The 24,110-nt window shown below is 35.3% G+C and overlaps 1 protein-coding gene, 2 long non-coding RNA genes and 1 pseudogene across 3 annotated transcripts; 2 read left to right on the top strand and 2 right to left on the bottom strand.

The window, feature by feature from the left end:
* Window positions 1-3,120: 3,120 nt before the first annotated feature.
* Window positions 3,121-5,358, bottom strand: LOC110709039. The gene is made up of 2 exons (XR_002508823.1): window positions 3,740-5,358; window positions 3,121-3,646 (listed from the first exon to the last, which is right to left on the bottom strand). It is a non-coding gene; the product is annotated as an uncharacterized LOC110709039 (long non-coding RNA).
* A 4,515-nt stretch (window positions 5,359-9,873) lies between these two features.
* On the top strand, window positions 9,874-13,080 carry LOC110709037. Its single transcript, XR_002508822.1, has 2 exons — window positions 9,874-10,095; window positions 12,273-13,080. It is a non-coding gene; the product is annotated as an uncharacterized LOC110709037 (long non-coding RNA).
* A 1,846-nt stretch (window positions 13,081-14,926) lies between these two features.
* Window positions 14,927-17,299, top strand: LOC110709040. The gene is made up of 2 exons (XM_021887250.1): window positions 14,927-15,496; window positions 15,991-17,299. The coding sequence occupies exons 1-2, from the start codon at window positions 14,942-14,944 to the stop codon at window positions 16,915-16,917; spliced, it is 1,482 nt and encodes a 493-aa protein (XP_021742942.1). The 5' UTR covers window positions 14,927-14,941; the 3' UTR covers window positions 16,918-17,299.
* Window positions 17,300-17,639: 340 nt separating this feature from the next.
* LOC110709035 lies at window positions 17,640-21,298 on the bottom strand (annotated as a pseudogene).
* Between the last annotated feature and the right edge of the window lie 2,812 nt (window positions 21,299-24,110).

Genomic DNA, 24,110 nt, shown 5'->3' with positions numbered 1-24,110 from the left:
GACTCCGGTGGGTGGGAGTTCCGCCTCCAACGATCAAGTTAGAACGTGTATGAGGAGTAAAGTGCGGAAAGTGAAAGGTCTCTCTTGGATTCCAAGAGAGTATCTGCAATGTGAAATTGCTCGGTTCGAGGTGTCAGGTGTCCGACTTTCTCTGATTGTGAGTTAATTTTGAATTCAATGTTTCTGAATCGATTGGATGTTCCTCTGAGGGAAACATCTCCCTTTTATAGGGTGTTGGAAAACGTGCCCAGCACTAGGTTTTAGTAAACCTAGGCCTGACTGGGCTTTGCCTAGGAATTTGGGCCGTAGAAGGCCATTTTCCTGATGGGCTATCTGTCTGCCACGTGTAGTGGCCTGATTGGTCCACCTTGGACCTCTCACAAGGTGACACGTGGCGGACTCTGGTTGGTCCATGTGGATGACACGTGGCAGGACGCGAGTGGTCCACGTGGCGAGGAAAATCCCTGATTAGATACCACCATTGCAATATAAGTTATTGATTTTGAGATTAAGAGGTTGGAAGTTTTTTAGGTGACATGCTTGATTTCTGTTAGTAGTTTTGCTAATACTGTGAGCATGATTTACCTTATAATTATATATGCCATTATCGAACACTAATATGCCTCATATTATATATGCCAGTATCGGACACTGATATATTTTGTTGCTCGCGCAACAATGTTATTTCTACCTCCTAATTTTTAAGTATGATGTATGTTGGTCGTGTATGAGTCAGCTAATTTGTGTATTAATTTGATGATTTTTGACCTTAAATGGACCATTGAAGTTTCTCATTAGCGTAGGATTTTGCTAGTTTCTGGCCTGCCCTTGCTATTGGTTTGTTGTGAAATGACTTGTGGTTCTTGAACTTAGGAGAACTTTTGAGAATCTACTTTTGAGATGCATTATTTACCTAGAAGGCTAGAACAAGAATTGATTTATATAGGCTTTGGTTTAAGAGGCTATGTCTTTGCAACTTGATTTCTCTTGATTGTATGATTAAATTTGGAATACCGTTTTACTGAACCCATATATATTTTTGCTACCCTGTTTACGTAAGCCATGTTATCCCTAATGGGCATTTTCAAGAAGCATTGGCCAAACTATGTCAAGACTTGGTTTAATCAACCTGCTCGCAAGACCAGGAGATGTCTTGGTATTGTACTCAATATTTTTAAGTGGTATCTTTAGACTTTGGTTTTAAGGCCCTTTGTTGAATTATTTAAGTCTAAACGCCGGTTTTGTATGCAATTACAGCCAGGCAAAAGAAGGCTGTGAAGATTTCCCAAGGCCAACTGCTGGACCTTGATCTTCGCCCGGTTGTTCACGGTCAAACTCTCAAGTACAACATGAAAGTCTGGGCTGGAAAAGGGTTCTCCCTTGAAGAATTGGAGGTAACTATATTCATTTCATTCATTCTGTGTGGATGATGCTAATGTTAATGTTATGTGAACTTAAGTGATATATGTATTATAATTTGTTGAGAATGGAAACTGATGTACTTGTACATCATGTATACTTGACATGTAAGCTTTTTGATGGAGTTTTGGAAAAGGAATGCCTCAGTTGAATTAAATATTTGCTCCTCTCACACACTCATGCACTGACACACATCTTTCAGACCTTTTAGTGGCTTAGCATGCTTGAAATTGTTTTCAACTGCTGATTATTGGTACTTCTGTTGGAAGTTAAAATTTGGCTTGTTCTTGTTCTAATCAGTTGCCTAAAATTTCAGCTGCTAAACTGAGGGACTGAGGGTAGCATCAATGAGATGGGCAGGCTGAAAATAATCTTACAGATTAAAGAGCTGAGGGGTGGAGGTTAATCCAAACAATGAGACGGGTAAGCTGAAAATAATCAGTCATTTATATCTTGTACAACTACTATATAGGTATGTTTACATTCAAGAAGCAATTATCTTTCTTCTCTAGCTTAATACTTATAATGTATATCTTTACTACAGATTGTTGGTGCATTGATAGACGCCGAAGTGCTTTGGTTGCTGCTGTTACTGTTTCTCTTGATTGCTGCTGTTACTGTTGCTCTTTGTTGCTTCTGTTACTGCTGCTCTTTGTGTTCCATTGTTTACTAAATTTTGTAATCATTAGCGTTTTGAACTTCTCAACAGGATGAGATTATAATTAGTTTTTGAGATACAAAATTGGATTTGGTGTATATGTTATGTTTGATAATATGTTTGTGGCATTAAATATTTGGATTTGTTATATGTTATTGTAGTTGATAACTAGCACCTGAAATGCTAGTTACAAATGCCCCTAATTTTTTGTTCTATTCAGAGATTATTTCTAACAGGCACTATAAGTGTCCGTTACAAATAACAAAGTATTTGTAACGGGTATTTTAAGTGCCCGTTACAAATAACCAAGTATTTGTAACGGGCATTTTAAGTGCCTGTTACGAATAAGTAGTTATTTGTAACGGACATTTTTACCGCCCGTTACAAATAACTACTGCTGCCCGTTACAAATAACATAGCTATCTGTAACGGCCGTATATGTAACGCCCACCGCCTGTTACAAATAGGCTGTTTTTGCCCGTTACAAATAGACATTTTTCCACTAGTGCAAGTTAACATCAGGCCCAATAACAAGTTAGTGATTTGCGATTGAACTGTTAAGCTTACCCCATCAAAATCTCGTGGACAAGCTGAATGATAATCATGTATCAACTCTCAAGACTGATAGATTCAAGGTTGCTGCACTAGTAATTGGGTCAGTTATCTAGTAATCTTTCTTACAAAATGTTGATAAACGTAATTAGAAAAATTTGCAAAGTAAAAACTGTGTGCCTACTGGCTACTAAGGCCCTTTTCCTTGTGGACTTAATTTTATGATCCATTCAGTTCAAATTCATTCACTTCACTTCGTTTAGTTACAATTAGTTCAGTTCAGGTCCATTTTAGACCAAAAGAAGAGGGCCTAAAACACATCACCAATCCAAAAGGCAACCTTATTTATCTGTTAAGAACTGACATGATTTTGAGAGATTATAGAGCAATGTTGATTGATTGACCTGGAAATGCAGATGCAAACATAATTTTAGAGCATTTGAGAGGCTTGAATCTCTCCCAATAATATCAATGAAACTAAACACACGATGTTTTACTAATAATCGTTTTTATTTGTTCTCTACTATCCTTCATATTGTTTGTTCGTCGATAATACTTGATATTTCCCTCTCATTGCTAATTCCCTTGCTTGCTTCTTCTGCAACCTAAGGTCTAATAAACTAACTGCAGTTCCCATCTTTTTAGGCCAGTTCATTACATCAAGACTACTCCATGGTAAGCACCATATTTTACAGTTTAAACACCCTGATTTTCTACTAGAGACCAACCTAAATACGGAGTAACTATCTTTAAAGCATTATGTTTTAAGTTGGGTAAACAAGTTCGATACTTCAATGCAATAAAAGAGCTTTGAACAGCCAAGACAAGAGCTCGAAGCTGATATGGTATAACTGATTTCAAACAGTGGGAAGTCTTACATGAAATAAGCGAAAGTTATTCACTTGCCTTGGATTATCTTTTGTAGATCTCTGTCCACTATAGTACCACTTATAACCATCAGGTGGAACACCAACTTCACTTGTTTCTGGAATAATAATCTTGGGTTTTTTTATTGACCTGGGCGAAACAAAGCACCATCAGCACAAATAATTAGGAGATTGAAACCAAGACATGTAGTGTAAACAAGTACAATGAAGTAACAATGCATACCTTCTCTTGGCATCAGGTCCGTACACATTCCCTCTAGGTTCCCTAATTCTAACATCACCCACTTCCTTCTCATCACTCGAAAATGCTCCGTTGTAGCTTGGCCAGCTTCCTTACCACCTGCCATCATGTGAGCCATGCCTTCACTCAAGTTATTCTCCTTACTAGCTTGTGGTTGCATGCGAGATTCAGGGTTTGCTTGAGTTCTTAAGTTTTCATTAACATTTCCACTGTCTTTTGACTGATTTTGTGGCTTCTCACAGTCCACATATGTTGTGGCACGGCAATAATGGTTTCCGCAATGGTAATATTTTCGCAGCTTATCATCTATTGTCCTATAGTTTCTAGAAAATGTCCATTTATGAATATTTTCGCAGCTTATCATCTATTGTCCTATAGTTTCCGCAATGGCAATAATGGTTTCCGCAATGGTAATATTTTCACAGGGCTTGTAGAAAGCGATTTTTGATCTTTTATTAGAACCAGGAAAAGGGGATGGCTGATTAACTTTTTTAGAATCAGAAGATGTAGAAGTCGATATATGCTGTTGCATCAATACCTCAGACGGAGATGGTTCTAACCCTGAAGGACTTAATGCTGACGAAGATTGTAAGCCACCTTGCATATGCATGTTAGCTTGAGCCTGTGCACACAGAAACATCTTCAATTAGAGCTGAGGTACAGCTTCGAGATTTTTAACCATGTTATTGATCAACGCAGGCTATTACAATCGAAATACATCGTTTTGCTTCATATAAACTGCATTGTTTTGCTTCACAATTACAAACTATATCCTATCCTCATATAAACATCACAATTTATTTCCAATTAACTTGTGCTCTTGTTTAATTTCTTCCTTCATCAAAATCCCAATAATGTTCAGGTTTAACACACGCAATCACATTACAATTGTCATCAAAGACCATATTTATCCATCACCACAATTCAAGCAAAATTAAACACATGAATAACCAAGGTCAGAAATCTAGCTCAAATACAACACAATGCCGAATCCAACTAAACGTCTGAAGAAGTTCAAGTGAATATGATGATTTAAACAAACCAAAAAAAACCTAACCAATTGATCTTCTCACATCATTTATCAATCTCAACAACACTAGAAACAAAAAACCAAAAAAAAAAAAAAATTAAAATTAAAACTACCAACAAAGTATAATTATCACCCAAAACACTATATCTTAGTTTGATACGAAACAAAATATATTGCAAGATTACATGTTTAGTATCATCTGGATACCCAATTAGGCCATCACTTAATACAACTACTCCATTTCTCTACCAAAATCATCCCACAACTTGGAATTAACCGCCAACACAGTTTTCCAGAAAAGATGTCACATGCACAAAAAAATTGAGAAAAGAAAGAAAGAAAATGATCACTGCATTCATTCATAATCAATCAAATACTAATAATAAATTATAGAACACAAGAATGAATTGAACATCATAGTTCATAACCATTCCAAGTCAAAGTCCTCATCAACTGCAAATTAAGAACCCACCATACCAATAATACGATTTCCTGCCAAAAAAATAACCCAAACACGAATAATAAAATAATGACAAATGAAAAAAAGCAAACAAAAATTAAGAAGTGGAATTGAAGTCACCTGTGAAGCAGAAGTACAGGGCAGACTTATGGTGGTGGGTATTTGTGAAGAAGAAGAGGAGGAAGAAAGAGTGGATTTGAAGTGGGTGTGAACAATGCATAATTTTCCGCCATTACAACTCAACTGTACGTTTTCTTGATTGATGGCAAGTATTATTTATTTATTTATTTATTTTTGCGGGAGATGGGAATTATTATTACTACGGAGTATTTACTACTATACCATACGTTTTTATTTCTTCTTCTTTGACTCTTCTTGCTTGGCGGATGTTTGTAAGAAAAAGGAAGGAATGTAAATGTTTTGGGCTACCTTTTGTGTGTTTTGGCCTTTCGGATTTGCCCAAACCGGAATCATATCATATCATTATACTGTATAACTTTAACATTCTTGATCCATTGTGGTTCCCAAATTTATACTAAAATCAATTATTTTATATTGATAATAGATAATACCCGAGCAATGCTCGATTATAAAGAGTTTTAGTTTAAAATGAATATATCAGGTTATATGCAACAATATTTTGTTAAAATGATTGACAAATAATTTACCCATGTATTACCCTAATTTTCATATTTGTAGTTGTACATATCATTGTCCCTAATTTTATATACGAAGTATTTTGTTTAAAATATGAAAAAGATGTTACAAAAGATCTAGTTGCAAAATTTAATTGTGTGAAAGTACATTAATATCTTTTAACAAAATGTTATATCATAAATTTTTGGGATAAGCTAATCGCCTACTAATGAATACTGTAACACTCTTACAATGTCAACATATTGAAAAAAAAAATATGTGACAACTAATAAATATTGATTGATGACAAATAGACAACAAGTTTTCTACTTTTTTACTTGAAAAAAATTGATCGATCATAATTCATAAATCAACTATAAATCTCTATGAAATAAAACCAATAAATTCCTTATTATTATTATTAGACCCATACGATGCACGGTTTATAAAAATGCTTTGTATAATTATAAGAATTATTTATAGATTACTAAGGTTTTGGGCTACTCCTTCACTTATTACTAATTAATTGTTAACTTGCCATAAAAAAAAAAATTAATTGTTAACTTGCTTTGGTTTTTCTGCCAAAATTGATTTTTAGTTATATCTAACCAGCAAATCAATTCACGCAAATCGAAACGAATTTGAAACGTAATTTGAGGTGAATTTAATTTTTTTCCCGAACTTAAAATTGAGTCACAAAAGGGTTAAAATGACTCCATAAATTTCAATTGGCATATTTTTCTCGACATGCAAACTAATGCATACAAATCGAGCCAAAGTCGTTTCTTACAAATTTTGACTCACAAAGGGTTAAAATGGCCCCAAAACCTTGATCAGGATATTTCTGGGCACGCAAGTTAGTGCAAATTTTGAACAAAATATGGGTAAATCATTTTTAAGAAAGTGAATTAACAGAATATTGTGTTAAGATTTAACGGAAAACTGATTTGGTAGTATGTGTTAATAGTAATTTACAAAAATCTAATTAATTGGTAATATCTGTCAAAGTGACCTAAAATATTGGAAGTTTTGAAAAAAATTCTAACTATAATCAAGTTAATCAATCATCAATATATCAATATCAATCAATCACATCATATATACTAATAAAATACAAGCGGATCAATATGGAGCTGACAAATATCACTCCTTGATTCGCTTTTTTTATTTATTTATTATTTTATTTTTTTTATCAATTTACATTTTTAAAAAGTAAGAAATAGTTATTATATTATTACATTTAGTTAACCAACTTTATAAAAATTATTCATATCAACTCAATTATGTTTTATATATATGATAATAACAATACAATATAATCTAATAAAAATGATTACAAAATTTTCTCATATAATTAAATATTTGTAATGTAATATTATGACTATACCTCTCTAATCTAGCTAGGCTACATGTTATTGCATGCAACTAATTAATTAAAAAAAATAGAACTAAATGCGATCATACAAGAATTATGCTATACATATTATCTTACAAAAATGTATAAAAATTGGTTAACCTATATCACTTGCCTAACTTATTTACATACTCCCTTCTTCTTCTTTCTTCTTCTTCTTCTTCTTCTTCTTCTTCTTTTTAATGTTTTGTGCATTTGGATTTTTCTCACTATCCGCATGTTGATGCAATTTTCTATATATTTGTCAAAATATAAGAATAAATCTAGTCAAGTTGGGTATAATTTAATTCGTCTTAATAAATACATCATTGATATTCAATCGTTTTAATTTTTACAAACATGCAATTATTCATTAATTTTTTAACAACTTACTTAATTTTAGGAAATTTTTAAATTACCATCCAAAAATGTATCCATTTTCAAAATAACCATCCGTTTAATTTTTTTTTTTTTAAATTATCACCCCTTAATATAAATAATCGCTCAGATTACCACCCATTTCAAAATTTCGGTGGGTTTTCCATCTGTGAGCCCCACCTAACGGCTACTAACCGCTATTTTGACCCTTTTGACTTATCCCCTCCCCCCCCCCCCCGATTTTTCTCTTTAAATAGCTCCCAACTTCAATTCGCATTTCCTTCAATAAATTCCACTATAATTGGGGTAAATAGGTAGAATTGGGGGTTTTATGAAATTAGGGTTCATGCTTCGATTGAATCAGGGGTTTTCTTAAATTAGGGTTCCTATTTTAATTGAATTGGGGGTTTAGAATTCCCTTACCCCAGCCCCTAGCAGCTCCCCCATCTTCTGCCACCCCACCCACATCAACCACCTGCCAGCGAACCTCACCAAGCCCAACCCTTGCTTGCGAAACCCCACCTAGCCCCCACGTCGCCGCTTTCACACAAAACCCCTACCCACGTTGCCGTTTCCTCACGAAACCCCACGTTGCCGCTTCCTCTGCTCATTCCAAGGTTGCACTCTTTAATTTTTTTTTTTAAATTTAATTTGTTGTTTTTTAGGGTTTTGATTTGTTGGTTTGATAAGATTATTAAATTAATTCAACCAACAATGGATTTGATGCATGTACAAAACTTCTGAAATTTTCAAGTGAGTTTGTAATTGATTGAAGAAGAGAGAGAGAAAGAGAAAGAGGAGGAGATTCATAGAGTTGTTGATTTCTCTAGAGATATGGGTTGACAATGGTGACGATGGATAGAAGAGGTGGGTTGTAGTAATTTATGAAGAAAGAGGGAGAAGAAAGTGGATTGTTTAGAAAACTAATGAAGAAATTGAATGAGGAAGGGGTTTGGTTGAGTTCAATAGCATAGAGAGAGAGAGTGAAGTCGAGATAAATGAACAAAAAAAGGAGGGAAATAAGGTAGGTGGGGCTCACAGACGGAAACACCCACCGGAATTTTGAAATAGGTGGTAATCTGAGCGATTATTTATTTTAAGGGGTGGTAATTTAAAAAAAAAATTAAACGGGTGGTTATTTTGAAAATGGATACATTTTTGGGTGGTAATTTAAAAATTTTCCTTAATTTTATAACAAATTAATATAGGCATGTTCCCCCAAATATTGCAGATTCATAGAGGGTGATGCGTTTGGCACTTTTGGCACCATTTCAAAATGTCTACAAATAAACGAAGTATTTCTTGCAAAAGACACTAACTGCCCACAAACTGTATACTTCTATTAGAATACTCGACCATGTGTTAGAATTCAACTAATTTTCAAGCATGTGTTATTGTGCATTGTATGAGATACATGTGATTGCTTAGTTAGAAGTCAACTAATTTTCAATCATATGTTATTGTGCATTGTATGTGCTTAATAGTTGAGAATAACTAGAGGATTGTAAATGAATATAATTCTAATTATTGATTAGATAAACACGGGGCTGTAAACCCTCAAAAAGGCCTTATACTCCTTGGTTGCACATGAAGAATTATCAAAGCACTATGGGTTACTCAATGACTCACCCACAAAGTTTTTGTTTCATTTTACAACTATTATATGCCCTCATGACTCTCTGAAACAATGGATTATAGACTTTAATTTTGGCCGTTTCGAGATGTCAGTTCGGGCCCATCTTATTATCTCTTGGATTTTCAGCATGTTTAGGCTACACTAAGTTATGTGTGTTCCCAAAACTCGCAAGTGCCCTTCATTACGTCTTTCAACTTGTGTGGGTGCTTTATATAACCCGACATCAATTTTGACCATATCTTCGCCATGGTCAATATATCTCAATTTTGATCATTCGAGAGGTTGTCTCATGTTATTTCTTTTTCTCTAGCTTGTGTCCAAGGCTACATCCCAAACAAATAATTTTAGTCTAAACTTCTTATTCCAATTATCAATCGATTGCATAGGGCTTATGTTATGTGCATACAACAACCCTTGTATGCATCTCAACGGTCTCATACTCTCATTGCACCTTTTGACTTGTATGGACACATTATACTTCTTGTGACCCAAAAAAGGCCCATAACATTTTCGGTCATTTTCCTTCCGCGGAAAATCTTGGACAATAAAATTTTGGGGCATCCAAAGATCCATTAACATCTTGGACCATAGCATTTTGGACTCTACTAGCCTTACACAAAAACGCGAGAAAGGAAAGCACAACGTGGTAAAACAACTGAAAAATGGCATTGACGACAGTGGCTGGTGTTAGCGCCGCCATACTTCAACTCCGTAGCGACGTCAAGAGTTCCACCGCCATCTTCCGCCGTGACGTCCGCCAAATTCGTAATTGGATCGAAGAAGAATCTCTCTCCTCTTCTTCTAAGTACCTCCTCTTTCTCTCTTTCTACTTTCCATTTCTTCGCATTTGATTTTCGTGTCCTTTATCAATTTCTGTGTTTGTTAAGCTTTTTGATTCATTTAATTATGAAATTGAAATATTTTATCAGCAATTTAGTTGTTCAATTTCACTATCAAAGTGTTAGGATTTGATTTAATTTGAGAAGTGTTACAATTAGGTTTTGATTATTTAAAATTAATTCATGGCTTAAGTTTGTTCGTTTGAATTCCTATCTTACGAGCTTGATGATGAATTAGTTTCTTTATTGTTAAGCTTCTTGATGTATATAGTTATAAATATTGAATATGATCTTCTCATTTAATTTTCGTGTTCTTTATCAATTTTCTGTTATTGTTAAGCTTTTTGATTCATTCAATTATGAAATTGAAATACTTTATCAGCAATTCAATTATTCAATTTTACCAGTCAAGTGTTAGGATTTGATTCGTTTGTGTCAATGTAGTGTATCATTGAGAGTTTAGTAATTCAATTTAGTTTTGAATTATTTATTTGTATTGTGATTCTATAAGCATCTTTTTCTTTGTTATATTATATCACGATTGTCGATGAATTAGTTTCTTTGTCAAGCTTCTTGATGTATATGATTAAGATATTGAATACATTATTAGCAATTTAATTATTCAATATAACTAGAGAAGGTATAGGATATTCAATAATTATTCAATTTAATTATTCAATTCTGAGAGAATTATTGCAATTAGGTTAAATTTATAAAATCTATTGTATGTTTTGTGACTATTGTGACAAGTAATGGATAGTGGAAGTATAGTGGTTACCAAATGGATTCATGTTTTGTGGATTTACTAGAAATTTGGTCTCTTTTTTAACTGAAGCTTATTAGAGTGTATATATACCTTTGTATTTAGATGTAGGGTTGCGTACATATGGAGTTATGGACTTCTCGAGACATTGCGTTGACCGAACTCATTATCTGTTGGTGAAACGCTTGGCTGATGGTTTTTTTTGAGTCGCAAAAGTTGTTCTTATTGATCAAAATTTTTAATGCCTTTTCTAAATGTTAAACGTTTGATAAACCTAATTTACATTTGTTTGGTGCTTCGATGAAAAGGTGAATACAGGCTGAGATGTGAGTCAATGACACTGCTCCGTTGTTTCATTGTTTACCTGTGTTATGGACTTAGGGGTCTGCCTCAAAGCTTTGCATTTAGTTCTTACTTGGAAATGATTAGGTCAAACTGTGAGGCACTGGTGCATTTAGCAGAGAATAGAGTTGTAATACTGTGCAGACATTCAAGACATTAGTAAAACATGGAAGGCCAATCCGCTAATATCTTATGAAAGAGCATTAATGCACTGGCTGTTGTCAATATCTTGATGAATTTGATACTTGAGATGTTAAAGTCTCACATATGAATGAATACCCTTAATTATGTTAACATGACAACTATAATATTGCACAAATTTGTGCCCTGCCTAATAATAATAAGGCTATGACAGAATTCTGTTACCTATTGATTGATTCCTATGAAATTTCGTATAAAAGTTTTAGTTTGATTAACTGCTCAATATTTGGTAGACATAAATCAGTCACTTTGTCTCCTCCTGCTAAAATGGTCTCTCTGGTTATGATCTTGGGCGTACTATATTCATGGAAGGTAGAACCATTGTGTTAATTAGTTTGGTGGTTAAAGTGAATGCCTGATTGTTTGAGAAACATTAGGATATTCTTGGTTTTCAATAGATGATAATGTCGAGAATTTTACGGGTTTAAAGAAAAGAAAGTTCTACCAATTTAGTCAGTTAATTACATTAGAACTTTAGAAGGATCTGCTATGCTGGACCAACATACATAGATTAGGTATATGCAGGCAAGGGTCAGACATGGATATCTTCAGCGTGTTTTCTCTGTATATCTATAATGATTTGTATGGTCTCATGTCTCATGAGTAATGATGTATCTGGGTGATATAATTGGCTCTTGAGTAGTACTCGTACTTTGGTTAGGATAGTCTATGTGACTTAGAGGTATCTAATCAGCCACTCTATATCTATTGCCTGATGAATTTATTCAATGCACTAAGTAGCTGTTAATGCAAAGTATAAAGCATGTTTTGAATTAGTTTAACAGTTATACTCTTTATCTTTTAGTTTGACTGATGTGTAACTATTTATATTTGTAGGGCAGGAGCGAAAGTTAAACCTAAGCAAGTGGAAGGACAGGTTCATGAGAAGGAAACTCCCAAGGACAATAAGCACTAAAAACTTGATGAGTTGTCTGCGGGAAGAACACGGATCTCTTGAGGCTCTTTTTGTGATATGTCCTGTATAGACTTGAATTTTGTTTAGTTCTAGTAGCATGTTAAAATTTTTGACATTATACATGGTGCTGCGAGATATTGGAACCCATTTGCCTATAGCCTATTGCTTGGTAGTTCTGTTAGGTTGGTATTCTTCTGAATATTGGAATATTTTAGGTGATCATTGTTCTTGTGTAATAAGAGTTGGAAAAGGTACTGGTTGGATAAGTGTGTTCTTAGTAAGGATTGTAAATATGATCAACGCTCATACCTTGTGGCTGTGTAGTTTAACAAGTGAGACTGAAGAGATGAAATGATGGATTGTTCAGGTTATATGGTTCCCAATCTGCTCAAACTACTCTACAGTTTTGAGGTGTAATTTTGCAATTCTAATGTTGAAGATGAAGCACTTGGTGCAGAGGTTGTAGTGTTGCTGCTAAAACTTTCAAATAATTTTTTTTATTCGAGTTTCAGAATTTTCTAGAATATTTGGACATTAGTCTGGAGTAATTGTTTTGGTGTTTGTGTGTTTATTGTGACCTTGAAATGGTTGATTATATTTTACACGTGTTTGTCTTATTTTCTAGTGAATTGGGTATATTCATTAGCTCATTCATAACAATAATAAAGTGCCATTGGCGGTGTAATAACTATGCATTTTGGCTCTCAAGTCTCAACATCCTCATTCTTATATTTTGGCTCTCAATTTCTATTACCTAAGTACCTCTATTTGATTATAACCCGTGCTGTGAAAGATGCAACTTTTCACATGGTGCCCCTCCTTGACAATGGCTATATGACTTATAACTTATGACAAAATGTTCTGTGTTTTATCTATCTATTACTATATAGTATATACTAAAGCTATGTCAAACTAGAGACACTTGGCATTATTTGGTGAAGTTTCCTCAATATCAAACCTACATTTAAAAAAAAAAAAAAAAATCCTTCAAAAACACTTCCAAAAATAACAGCCATATCAATTTCAAAACTATCTCAAGGTAATAGGCAACTTAATAATTTAAATTTTTTTAAAATTACTATCCAATATACTATTATCCTTAAAAAGAAATTTAAGAATAAAAATAAAAATTCTATTACTGTATGAAGAAAAACACCCATTAATTTAGAGAGAGAGCGCGTCAAAACCACCATCTATTGTACAGGGTTTATTAACAATTTTAAATTATAGGTTACTTCAAGAGTTCCTATGTTTGAGTATTCTTGAATTATTGATAGTGTTAATTATAAACAAACGTACAATTTTACACATACAATTATACAAACATATACGGAGTATTGTATTAAGTTGAAAAGCTTGCCCACACTTTTTGAAAATATATATGCATAATGAGAAATAAATGCGAGCACTAAAACAATTTATTAAAAAGATTCACAATTTTAGATAATATTAACATTAATATTATGATAATACATTCAATATGGACCCTAAGATTTAATATGCGTGCCCATGTAATACATTTGATAATATGCTAAGCGATTTATTTTTAATAAGAAGAACACTAAACTGAGCATCTCGGGTACAAAACTTATTCTTTCCCTTTTACTTCATTCTTTCCTTTCTCTATAAGACTATTCTCCTCTATTGACTTCAGTGAAGGAAAATTTTTCATTGAAAAATGTTTTCAGAAAAACAATGTAATAACTATATATATATATATTTTTTTTTTTTTTTGAAAAAGCAACTAATATTCTTATGAGAATTGTTTTTAATGAAAACAAAATTAAGTTTAGAAGCAGGGCCAATATAGTAATTTCAGGGAACATGGAATTGGTTACGCTCAGCATAATCAACCAACCGTCAATTCTCATTCAAGTTTTGATCAAAACTTAATATCAATATCATGCTCGTATAACAAATTTACAACCTATATATATATATATTTCAAATTCTTTCCACTTCATATTTCATTTTTCAGATTTTTGTTTCCCGCCTCTCTCTCTCTCTCTTACAGCCATTCTCAATTCTTACTTTCTCTCTCTTCTTCTCTCTAAACTCCGCCTCTTTCAGAGCTTCGGAAGCCAATCGAAATTCGAAGTTTTCAAGCTAGGATTTCACCTGTAAGTGATCATATAATCACTTCTAATCATTTTTCTTTGTTTATTTTCGTTCATATTCGAAGAATTTGCTACTGAATGTGTACCTCAATTTCTTAATTACTTCTATTAGTTTGCGATTTTTCGTTGATTTAATCTGAAATTCGAAGTCTAATTACATGAAAATCATGTCTACTACTACTAATTACTCACGTTTTTGATGAACTTAAATTGTTGTCGCTGAAATTTATCGGAAATTAGAAACGTTTCGCGATTACAATTGTTGAATATGCTGTGATTTTCCAGCGGAATTCGAATTCGTGTATTCTGTCCATCAAAACACCTCTAAACTTTTAAATTTAGATCGCTTTTGGTAATTAGAGCTTTCGCATTGTAGAAAACCCTAAGGATTGAACCGAGACTAAAGTATGCTCTGTTTTTCATGATTTTCGGTGACAGCTTTGAAAATGCAGCAAGAATCAAGCAATTCGTCAATGGTGATCTCACTTTCAGAACAATGCAGACCTTCTATGGCTGCTGATATCTTCACTTCCAACGGAAACTCAACCAAAAGCACAAAATCAGCAACAGCAGCCAAAATTCTCTCTGTCATGATGATTGCGCACAAAGACCTCGTCAACCGCTACGCTTTCTGCCTCCATCTCCATCAGCTACGCAAGTTCATTGAAGAAGCGGAAACTCTTTGTCAGGAGAAGACGAACCTTCAACTCGCAAATGTAGATCTGAACAATCAGGTTAAGCTCCTCATTCACCAGAACCGGCATCCGTTTTCGGCGCAATTCCGTTGTACTTCTTCTCTCTGTGGAAGCTTCAAGAAGAAAATAGAGAGTGAGCGTTGGAACGAAGGCTTCTCACGTAAGATTCAGAGTCCGAAGAGAGTAATTGAGGAATGTAACAAGGCTGAGAACGACACTACTGCTCGTGTTACTTTGCCGAAGAGTATCACTAATGGATTCCAGAAGTTTGCTGTTGTTATTAGAAGCAGTTCTGCGACTCGGTTTCGTGCTTCAAGTTCTGCCGCTGGTCCGGTATGTAAATCTTTCTGTTTTGTTAGCTTTTAATTTAATTGTGAAAAAGTAATTATTAATTAATGTCTTCAATTTACATGTTCTGTGATTTTGTGCTGGTGAATGCGTGTCTAATCATTATTATTTTCGACAAATAACTGGAGTTTTGGTCACTAACTAAAGTTAATTATGGAGCTTAGGTGATTTAGTTAAGAGTTAGGGTTGCAAATTGTGATGTTTTATGCAATTATTTGCTGTTATTGTGATTAGACCATAACACAATTGCATACAATAACAGCAAATTGTTATTGTTTTATGCAATTGTTATTTGCTGATATTGTGATTAGACCAGGCCATGTATGTTAATTAGACCATCACAACTGAATGATTGTTTTTAAAGTGCTGGAATATGCAGTCTATGGCTTCTTTGCGATAATATGCTCGTTATAAGATACTCCGAATTAGATATATATCATAATATCAATGGATCTAATCGTAATTGATGAAATTTTCAGCCATCATCAGACTCGTACTCGGTGCCATACGAGATGTCCTCGTCCTCCTCGTCATCGTCATCATCTGAACTTCATAGCCGCGGCTCTAGTGAAGGAGAAGGCCAAGAAGAAGAAGAGAGGATTGAAAGTGTTGGTGGGGAAAATGGTGAAAGGAGATACCGGCCACATTGGAGACGCATTCCTGTTTTTCAGAGAGTTCATTCAATTGATACTGGATCTCATGAAGACAATCTGTTGGCTGAGGTGTCATTGTTTGAAGCACATGGCTATTATACATTTGCCAGGGATGTACGATCTGAAAGTGGTCTGGTTGATGATGAACACACCTTAATTCACATTTGCTGCCCATGGCTACCACAATACTTGAAGACTGAATATTATGAGGCAAGGAGTGGACTGGAGATTCTTTTGGACCCACTAACAGTTCGTTGGGAAAGTTTCATCGAGAGAATTTCTAAAATAATAATGATTAGAGAAGAGGCTGCTATAGTGATTCGTGTCTTCAAGGCTGATGTTTTGGAACATGATGTGAAGATTCCTAAATCGGTGTGTAAGTCATATCAGAAGTTCAGAAAAGTGATATACTTTTGTCACACTAGCTACGAAAAACGAGACCCTGAAGATTTGAGCCCAGTTTATTATCCATGGCCTGGTGCTCAACTTGAATACTATAATGGACTAGAAGAGCACCTGATCATGCCCGAAGAAGGAGAAGAAGAAGAAGAAGAAGAAGAAGAAGAAGAAGAAGAAGGAGAAGAGCAAGAGGAGGAAGAGGAGGATAATGGTGGAGAAATTGTTGATGATGGCGAAGGCGAGGACAATGAAATCATTCAAGAAGATGTGGAAGGTGATGTCATGGGTGAGGATACTCCATGGACCAGGTTCATGATGGCTCTCTCTTGTGTTCACATCAATATACTTGATTGAGAAGCTCAGGTGTATGATGTGTTTCTGTTGTTTGATTGCCGATGAAGGTGGCATATTAGACTTAAATTCTTGGAGGTCATACTCTCCTCCATTATGCTTCAGGAAGTACTATCTAATGGACTAGATTCATAGTTGTTTTCACTATTCTATGGAAACATAGTAGTTTTGTTTTTCTTCTTGGCTGTAAGAATATCTTTGTTATAGGTAGATAATTCTCCTCACCACTTGTTGATCTCTAAAATGTCTAGTTTGTATCAACCATCATGAATATGAGGTTGGGGAAAAGATTACATTACAATTGTGAGTTGTCTGTGCTTTCAGCCTGTCATTTTTTCTTCTTATGTCGACAAGATTTGCCTGACTTTTAATTTGATCGTTCACTTTCAGTTCTCTCAAAGTCTCAAGTAAATGGTTTTCATAGTCAATTCATTCGTGATCTGTGTTAATTTCTTTATCCGGAGTGCCTATTTCTTCAATCTTGTTTGTACCTCTTGAGTACATTATACTGGTGTCTGGTATACTCAGTGTTGTCGTTGTAGTGACTACCAATCTACCATATCCTGTGAAGTCTCATATAATGGTTTACCATATCCTGTGAAGTCTCATATAATGGTTGTTAGTTGACTTGTGTGATTCTGCCATTTAGCTGATTCTGTACCTTCTTTGCTTCTTTACACTATGTTTGGATAGCAAACAAGGAGGGAAACGAAGGGGAAGGACATAGGAGGAAGGGAAGGGAAGAGAAAGGGAGGGGAAATGTGAGGTCCATATTCCCTACAAATCTCTCCAAATTTGGAGGTATTGAACTTATTAAAGAGGTAGAGAAAGTGGATCCCTCCCTTTCCCTCAGCTTCCTTTCCCAAATCTTTTCCCAAACACTGGAAACTAACTCCCTCCCTTTCTCTCCCCTTTCCCTCCAATTCCATCTGTCCAAACATAGGGTTAGTCTCTATATACTTCGTATATATGATCTCTGAAATTCTTTGTAACTTTCATTATTGGTTCCCGACTTATGGGATATGGGCTACAACACTTATTTACTCTGTTGCCAGTCCTTGTGATCCCCCATTATCACTCAGTGAAAGGTTGTCTCCACTGTCTGTTGCTTGCTTAAGCCATGATTAAATGTTGACTTGCCTAATTGGTACCAGATTACATACTCTGGGTAATATTGAATTTATCATAATGCATTATCTTTTTCTCCTTTGCTACTGATTTAGATTGTTGAAGTAATAGTAGGTAATTGAGACCTGATTTTTGGGCATCAGCTGAAAGGGTCGTACTTCAATGATTTATTAATAGCTTCATGTTGGAAAAAAAAAAAAAAAAAAAAAGAACCCCACAGATGATCTCTATTACAATGAGCTGATTCAAGAGATGTGAATCAACCATCCTTCTCGATAACAAAAGACTATGTTGGTCTGCAGCTATATGCTTCCATCTTCAAGTTGCAAGCAGTTTGGCAAACTATCTTCCATTAGAAATTGGATTGTATGTATTGAATTCTTTATTATTTATATAAGTAGTACAGTATCTGTTTAGGCATTCTGCAGCAATTTTCTTTCCTGCATAGTTCAGCATGAGCTCAGCTGCCTTCCCCAATTGTGTCACAACTGTGTTCAAGCAGATTTTTCGCCCATTCATAAACAAGTTCAGGTCAAACTGACCTAGTCCATTGTTATGAATTTGGACACTATCCCTTAGTCCGAAACAAGCTATATATCTGAGATGGCTCGAGCCAAGTTAGTGTGCTTGAGTCTTGATTATATGGTCATATGGGGGCACAGCTATATTGCACAAATTAAATGAACATGCTACCGAACTCCGTCCTAGTTAAGCACCTCTGATTCGATGAAGTGCATAGTTTAGTACCTCCTGATTGGATGAAGAGCGTACTCTCAATCAATGAGCTAATGAAGGGAGGCAAAGTCAATGAGTCAAATGCCAAAAATAATTAATAAATGAAGGGTCAAAAAACAGAAACTGGGAAAAATAAAAAAAAATTGAATATACATCTTAATTTTCATTTTCATATAATCCATATATACATCACCATTTGCCAAGGGTATCATGAATAATCCTTTTGGTCTATCAATCATGGCTAACTCATATAGATTTTTCAAAGATTTTACTTTCGAAAAGCGACTTTGAGAAAATGATCAGAATTTCTACTCCAAGAGCTTGAATTACTAGTATTACTAGTCTAAACTGAAGTCTTCAAGCCATATCAGCACCTCATTCCTCTACAACATGGACACAACAGCAGAAGAAAAGAACATATGTAAAGAAATCACTTCACAAAAAAGCTGAATTCACATTATGTAAATTAGCTTCTTACCATAACGAACTCCCATGTTCGGCCAGGATCATTGTAGCAAGCAAGCATGCACCCTTTTCTTGGTCTGAGACCATCTCTTACAAGACTATCGCGAAGTTCTCTTTCTTTTTGTTTGACGATATCTTCTGTTGGTTTCCGCTAAATTTCAATGCAGCAGCAATACCTCCTTCCACCTTTCTCTGGCTGATTGTCTCTTGATTAGGGTCAGGCAAACTAATGGAAATACACCGGCTCAAGTTAGCCATATAAACCAGCACTGTACAAGCAAGTTCTAAAATGTAAATGAATCAGAAACGGTAAATGTGAGGTGTGATTTGTTGCTAGATACTAACTGACTAATGCTGATTCGATATGAAATTTTCTTAACGTTTTTAAAGTTTGCACTTCAACCAACATTCTGGCATTAAGGGAGTCAAGTCAATTTCAAGGAAGCCCAAGACTCACCTGTCAAGGTCTTTGTCTTGAGGAAGGACTATCTAAACAGCTACATTTGACTCCCAGCATCCTTGGTCTCAGTGAAGACAGGGGTAGTCATGGGTATTTTCTCTGCCTTGGAGTTCTTTCCAAATATGTAACTGTAGTTAAGAAAATTTGTCATTGCCTCTCATTGTGGAAATGTGGACCATTATTTAGCAAATGATAGGACTAGCCAAAGAATATTAGGATTAAAACTTACCCAGCAACAGAATTAAAGCCAGCTGACCCGGAAAGTTTGTCACCCTGAGTTTCTACGACCACAAATGGGGCATACTTTCGTACCTGTGATTTTGCAAGAAACCACAGTGCTGTGAGTATTTTCATTTACTCTCTTCAAGTTCACAATGGAGATTCAGTAGCAAGAAGGTGACATCTGAGTCCCATTAGTCTTGTGTTACTGAAAGTCTGAAATATCCTACCATGCCAAAGAAGAATAGAGGAGAAAACAAAAATAAAAAGGGACGAGGCTCCAGGGATGGAATAGGCACAAAAAAAATAGCACATAAACAGTCAATGAATCAATGTTGACAGCACACCAATCAATACTCATTCTTCCATTCTCATTCTTCAGGATGGGCTATCAATCCTCTATCATAACCAGTAGCGGTTTATCACCTATACACTCAGGCAGAGAAGGCGAGAAGCTAACCTCATAGTCTGCAGTCCTTTTCAATATCTGGTATTCAGGTGTTTCTAAGTCTGGTGTCTTGTACATCTTTAGGAAAGTGGTTTTCTTTAATAAAGATCAGAAGAACATGAAAAGGTTCGTTGGACTAACAAAGAGTCAATACCTGTCTAAATACATCCCATAAGCCTTCTGTAGAAAAATAGTCATTGGCCTTTATAGAATCCCAGTAATCCTACAGAACACACAATTTCAGACAAGTTCTTATAGTTATAAAGGTACTTTTGAGATACCATACAAGTACTTCAATACACAACTTTTTATTGATTCACTTGAAGATGGAGCTCACCACATGACTACAGAATTTTCCTGTTTCAGGGTTGATTCCCATCACCGATGTTCCAGTGAAAACTAATTCTGGTTTCCATGGCAACAGAACAAATGTCATCACCATAGTCCATCTTGTACTTATCTCATATGGTCCTGTCCACAACAACTCAAGTCATGAAAATGAGCTAGATACAAGCTTAATGAATCATGAATTACACTGTAAGATTCTGCATATACGAAATTTACTTTACAGTAATTAGGTTGCACGTTCAACTTCAAAACGACGTACACACAAGAAGCTTCCCTTATTTACCTTAATGGACTATTTAATTAGTGGTAACAATTCACTTGTCTGAATTAACTAGCTAGCAAAGGGTCTCATTTCAATGTCCTTAACAATGTCATTTCTTCATGTACCAGTAAATCAGTAATACTAACAGTTAGTTCAATGGATAAGATGGCTAAGGGAATGATATCAAATGAAAGTTTTGTATTGTTATTTGGATGATAACGGAAATTTATGAAGAAAATTATAATATTGGGGTGAAATTGTGGATAGTACCAATTATAACATCTTCCCATAAGATAATATCAATTATTTTATCATCCATTATCTCCCTTCATTACCATCAATAAACACACCGTAATGCCAACTTTGAAGAGGTAACGGAAACAAATGAAGAACATACACAAATTGAGATTAGGGTTACACTACTCCGGATGCACAATTAAACAATCATTTAAAAGTATTACCAGATTTACCACCTTAAAGCATGCCAAACTTCAGACAATTAACTGTAACTTTGTAATTTCATTTTCGCTTGTTAACCCTTGGGCGGTTCAGTTTTGTATCTGGGTATAGAAGTTAGAAGATTAGAATTGGGTATTGGGAGTTCATTGGATCATTACCGAGCCGAGCCAAGACCCAACACCAGCAAGATCAGCTTGAACTTGAAGTTAAGCTTGACCCAAACTCAAGACAACCACACACAAGCTCTACTTGTAGCTCACCTTAGGGTCAAACTAAGCTCAACTTGCCACTCAACTTAGGTGAGGTTCATATTGCATTCACCCCAATACATCGTACACGAAGAGACATGTATAATCTTTGTGACTACTTGATAGTTTGAAAAGTTTTTAGAGAACACGATATAGTGCATAATCATATGAGTTGTATCTTAGCACGTGTACTAGATTAAAGTAATTAAGCGGATATGATTTATTTAATATATTTAAGGGTGCTTTATTTTTACGAGGAGGCCCCCATTTCTCATGATGAGAAACAGCTTATGTTTCTCATGGGGGTATAACCGACATTACACCTCATATAAGTCATTTGGTGTATGTGTGATGTGGCGTCATTATTCTGACGTGTTTTACTTGGTTTGCCCAGCTGTGTTTATGGAGTTTTCACAGTGACCCCGTTAGCTTCATCGATTATGGGGTATTCCTGAAGAGTCGAAATCTGGGCAAAACTCAAGTCGAAGACGGCACGGATTCCGGTTTTTCAATTCGACTTCTTGGAATCTCAAGTTGAAGAGCTGGGCGAAACTCAACTCAACTCGAAGAGGTCCCAACTCGAACTCTTAGTTTATCCAGGTTCTTTCTGATTCATGTTCAATTCGAACTTGGGTTCTTTTTATTTTTTCTCAATTCGAACTTGGCTTGTTGTTTTTCCGAATGTTATAGAGTTGAGGGTCGATGTTCAATACGTCGATTGTTTCAATTGACAGAATTATTTCGGCGAGGCAGTTTGGATTTTTTTAGGGTTCGGATTATTTCAATTGACATTATTTGCAGAATTATTTCATTGACAGAATTATTTGCAGATTATTTCAAGGCAGTTCAGATTAATTCGACTTTAATTGTTTTAATTTATTATATTATCTGGAATTAAATAGTGGAATTAGATGCGTTATGCTGCTCTGAAATGTTCATTTGATGGAATGAGGTGAATTTTGCATTTGAAATGTTCATTTGATGGAATGAGGTGAATTATTGATTCATTGGTGCTCATTATTCGTTCTATATATGTGATATTGTGTGATGGTGTGAAATCGTATCGAGTTTTGATTTGTTATGATTGGTTGTGGGTAGATTAGATTAGATTGAGTATTGTGTGTAATGTAATTAACACACTTTATTTGATGTATTTGACAGGATTATGAAAATGTCATCGGGGAATGGTAAGCGTAAACGTACAATGGTGAGGGTTTTTGGTTTTTTTTAGATATATTCTTTAGATTTTTTAGATACAATGGTGAGGTTGGGATGTGATTATGTTTTGAATTATGGTTTTATGTTTTGGTAACGAAGGCCGAAGATGATGAAGAGGGGTATGGGCTCAGTAAGAAGAGTAAGGTATGTGGGCAGAAGACCATGCATTTGTATCCGGAATTGTTTAAGGTACTACAACATGGAATTCTGTTCGGTGCGTGTGAATTTGGTGTTTGGTGTTTTTGCATGATTAAGGTTTATATATGAATTAAGTTACTGGTGTGCTTAGGATGAAGGATTAAGTTATGGAGGGGCTGTCAAAGGTAGAGCGGAGGTGATGGCTGAACATTCAAAGGCCAGAAGCCGGGTAAGTTTTCTTGTTGATTCAGTGGTCATTTGGTGTGGGATATTAACTTAATTACTGTAATTTCATTGGCAGCGTCCTAACATGAGTTGCCGCATTGAGTCATTTGGGCGCATATGTCAGAAATTTGATGATAGGAGAAGACGTTGGGTTTGTGAGATGGGATTTGGTAGTCTTTTACATCTTGCTTTAGATATGCATTTACCAAGACAATTGGCAAACTGGGTGATGACACGGATGGATCCAATCAGTAAAATACTTAGAAGTACCAACGGTGTTGAGTTTAGGTTTTCAAAGAATCAGGTTCGGTGGGTACTAGGGATACCAATGGGTCCTAGGTCTGTTCCTTGTACTAAAACCATGACCGAACGTGATCATGAAAAGGTTCAGAGAATTTTTTTGAAGTATGGTAAATCTGGAGTCCAAGAAGTCTGTTGGACAATCTGGTCAGGTATACACGTCTGTAGGCATACCATTAAGTTCAGATATGATGAATCGGTTGGAGGGGTACTTTGATGCTGGAGAGGAAGAGAAATTCAAGACGTTGTTCTTGATAATTGCTTTGGAGATGGTGTTGTGTCCCATGCAGTCCTCCCGGCTTGCGTCTGACCTACTACCTGCAGTAAGTTGTGCTATGGAGGCAACTGAGTATGATTGGTGTTCTTTAGTGTTGTCGAAGTTGCTGGAGAGCGTTCAAAATTTTGCTCGACGTTTCTATGCTAACGGGTTTGCCAGTGGATGCGGGGGGTGTGCAATATTTGCCGTAGTAAGTGTTTCAGTGTATTCTTGCTTGTTTTGTGTTTCCTTGTGCGTTTTGTTTTAGTAATTGCTTCTTTTTCTTT

The sequence above is a fragment of the Chenopodium quinoa genome, unplaced genomic scaffold, assembly GCF_001683475.1.
Source record: "Chenopodium quinoa cultivar QQ74 unplaced genomic scaffold, ASM168347v1, whole genome shotgun sequence".
Classification (NCBI taxonomy): domain Eukaryota; kingdom Viridiplantae; phylum Streptophyta; class Magnoliopsida; order Caryophyllales; family Amaranthaceae; genus Chenopodium; species Chenopodium quinoa.
The sequence above is the reverse complement of the archived record's forward strand: the minus strand, read 5'-3'. Positions and strand labels throughout refer to the sequence as shown.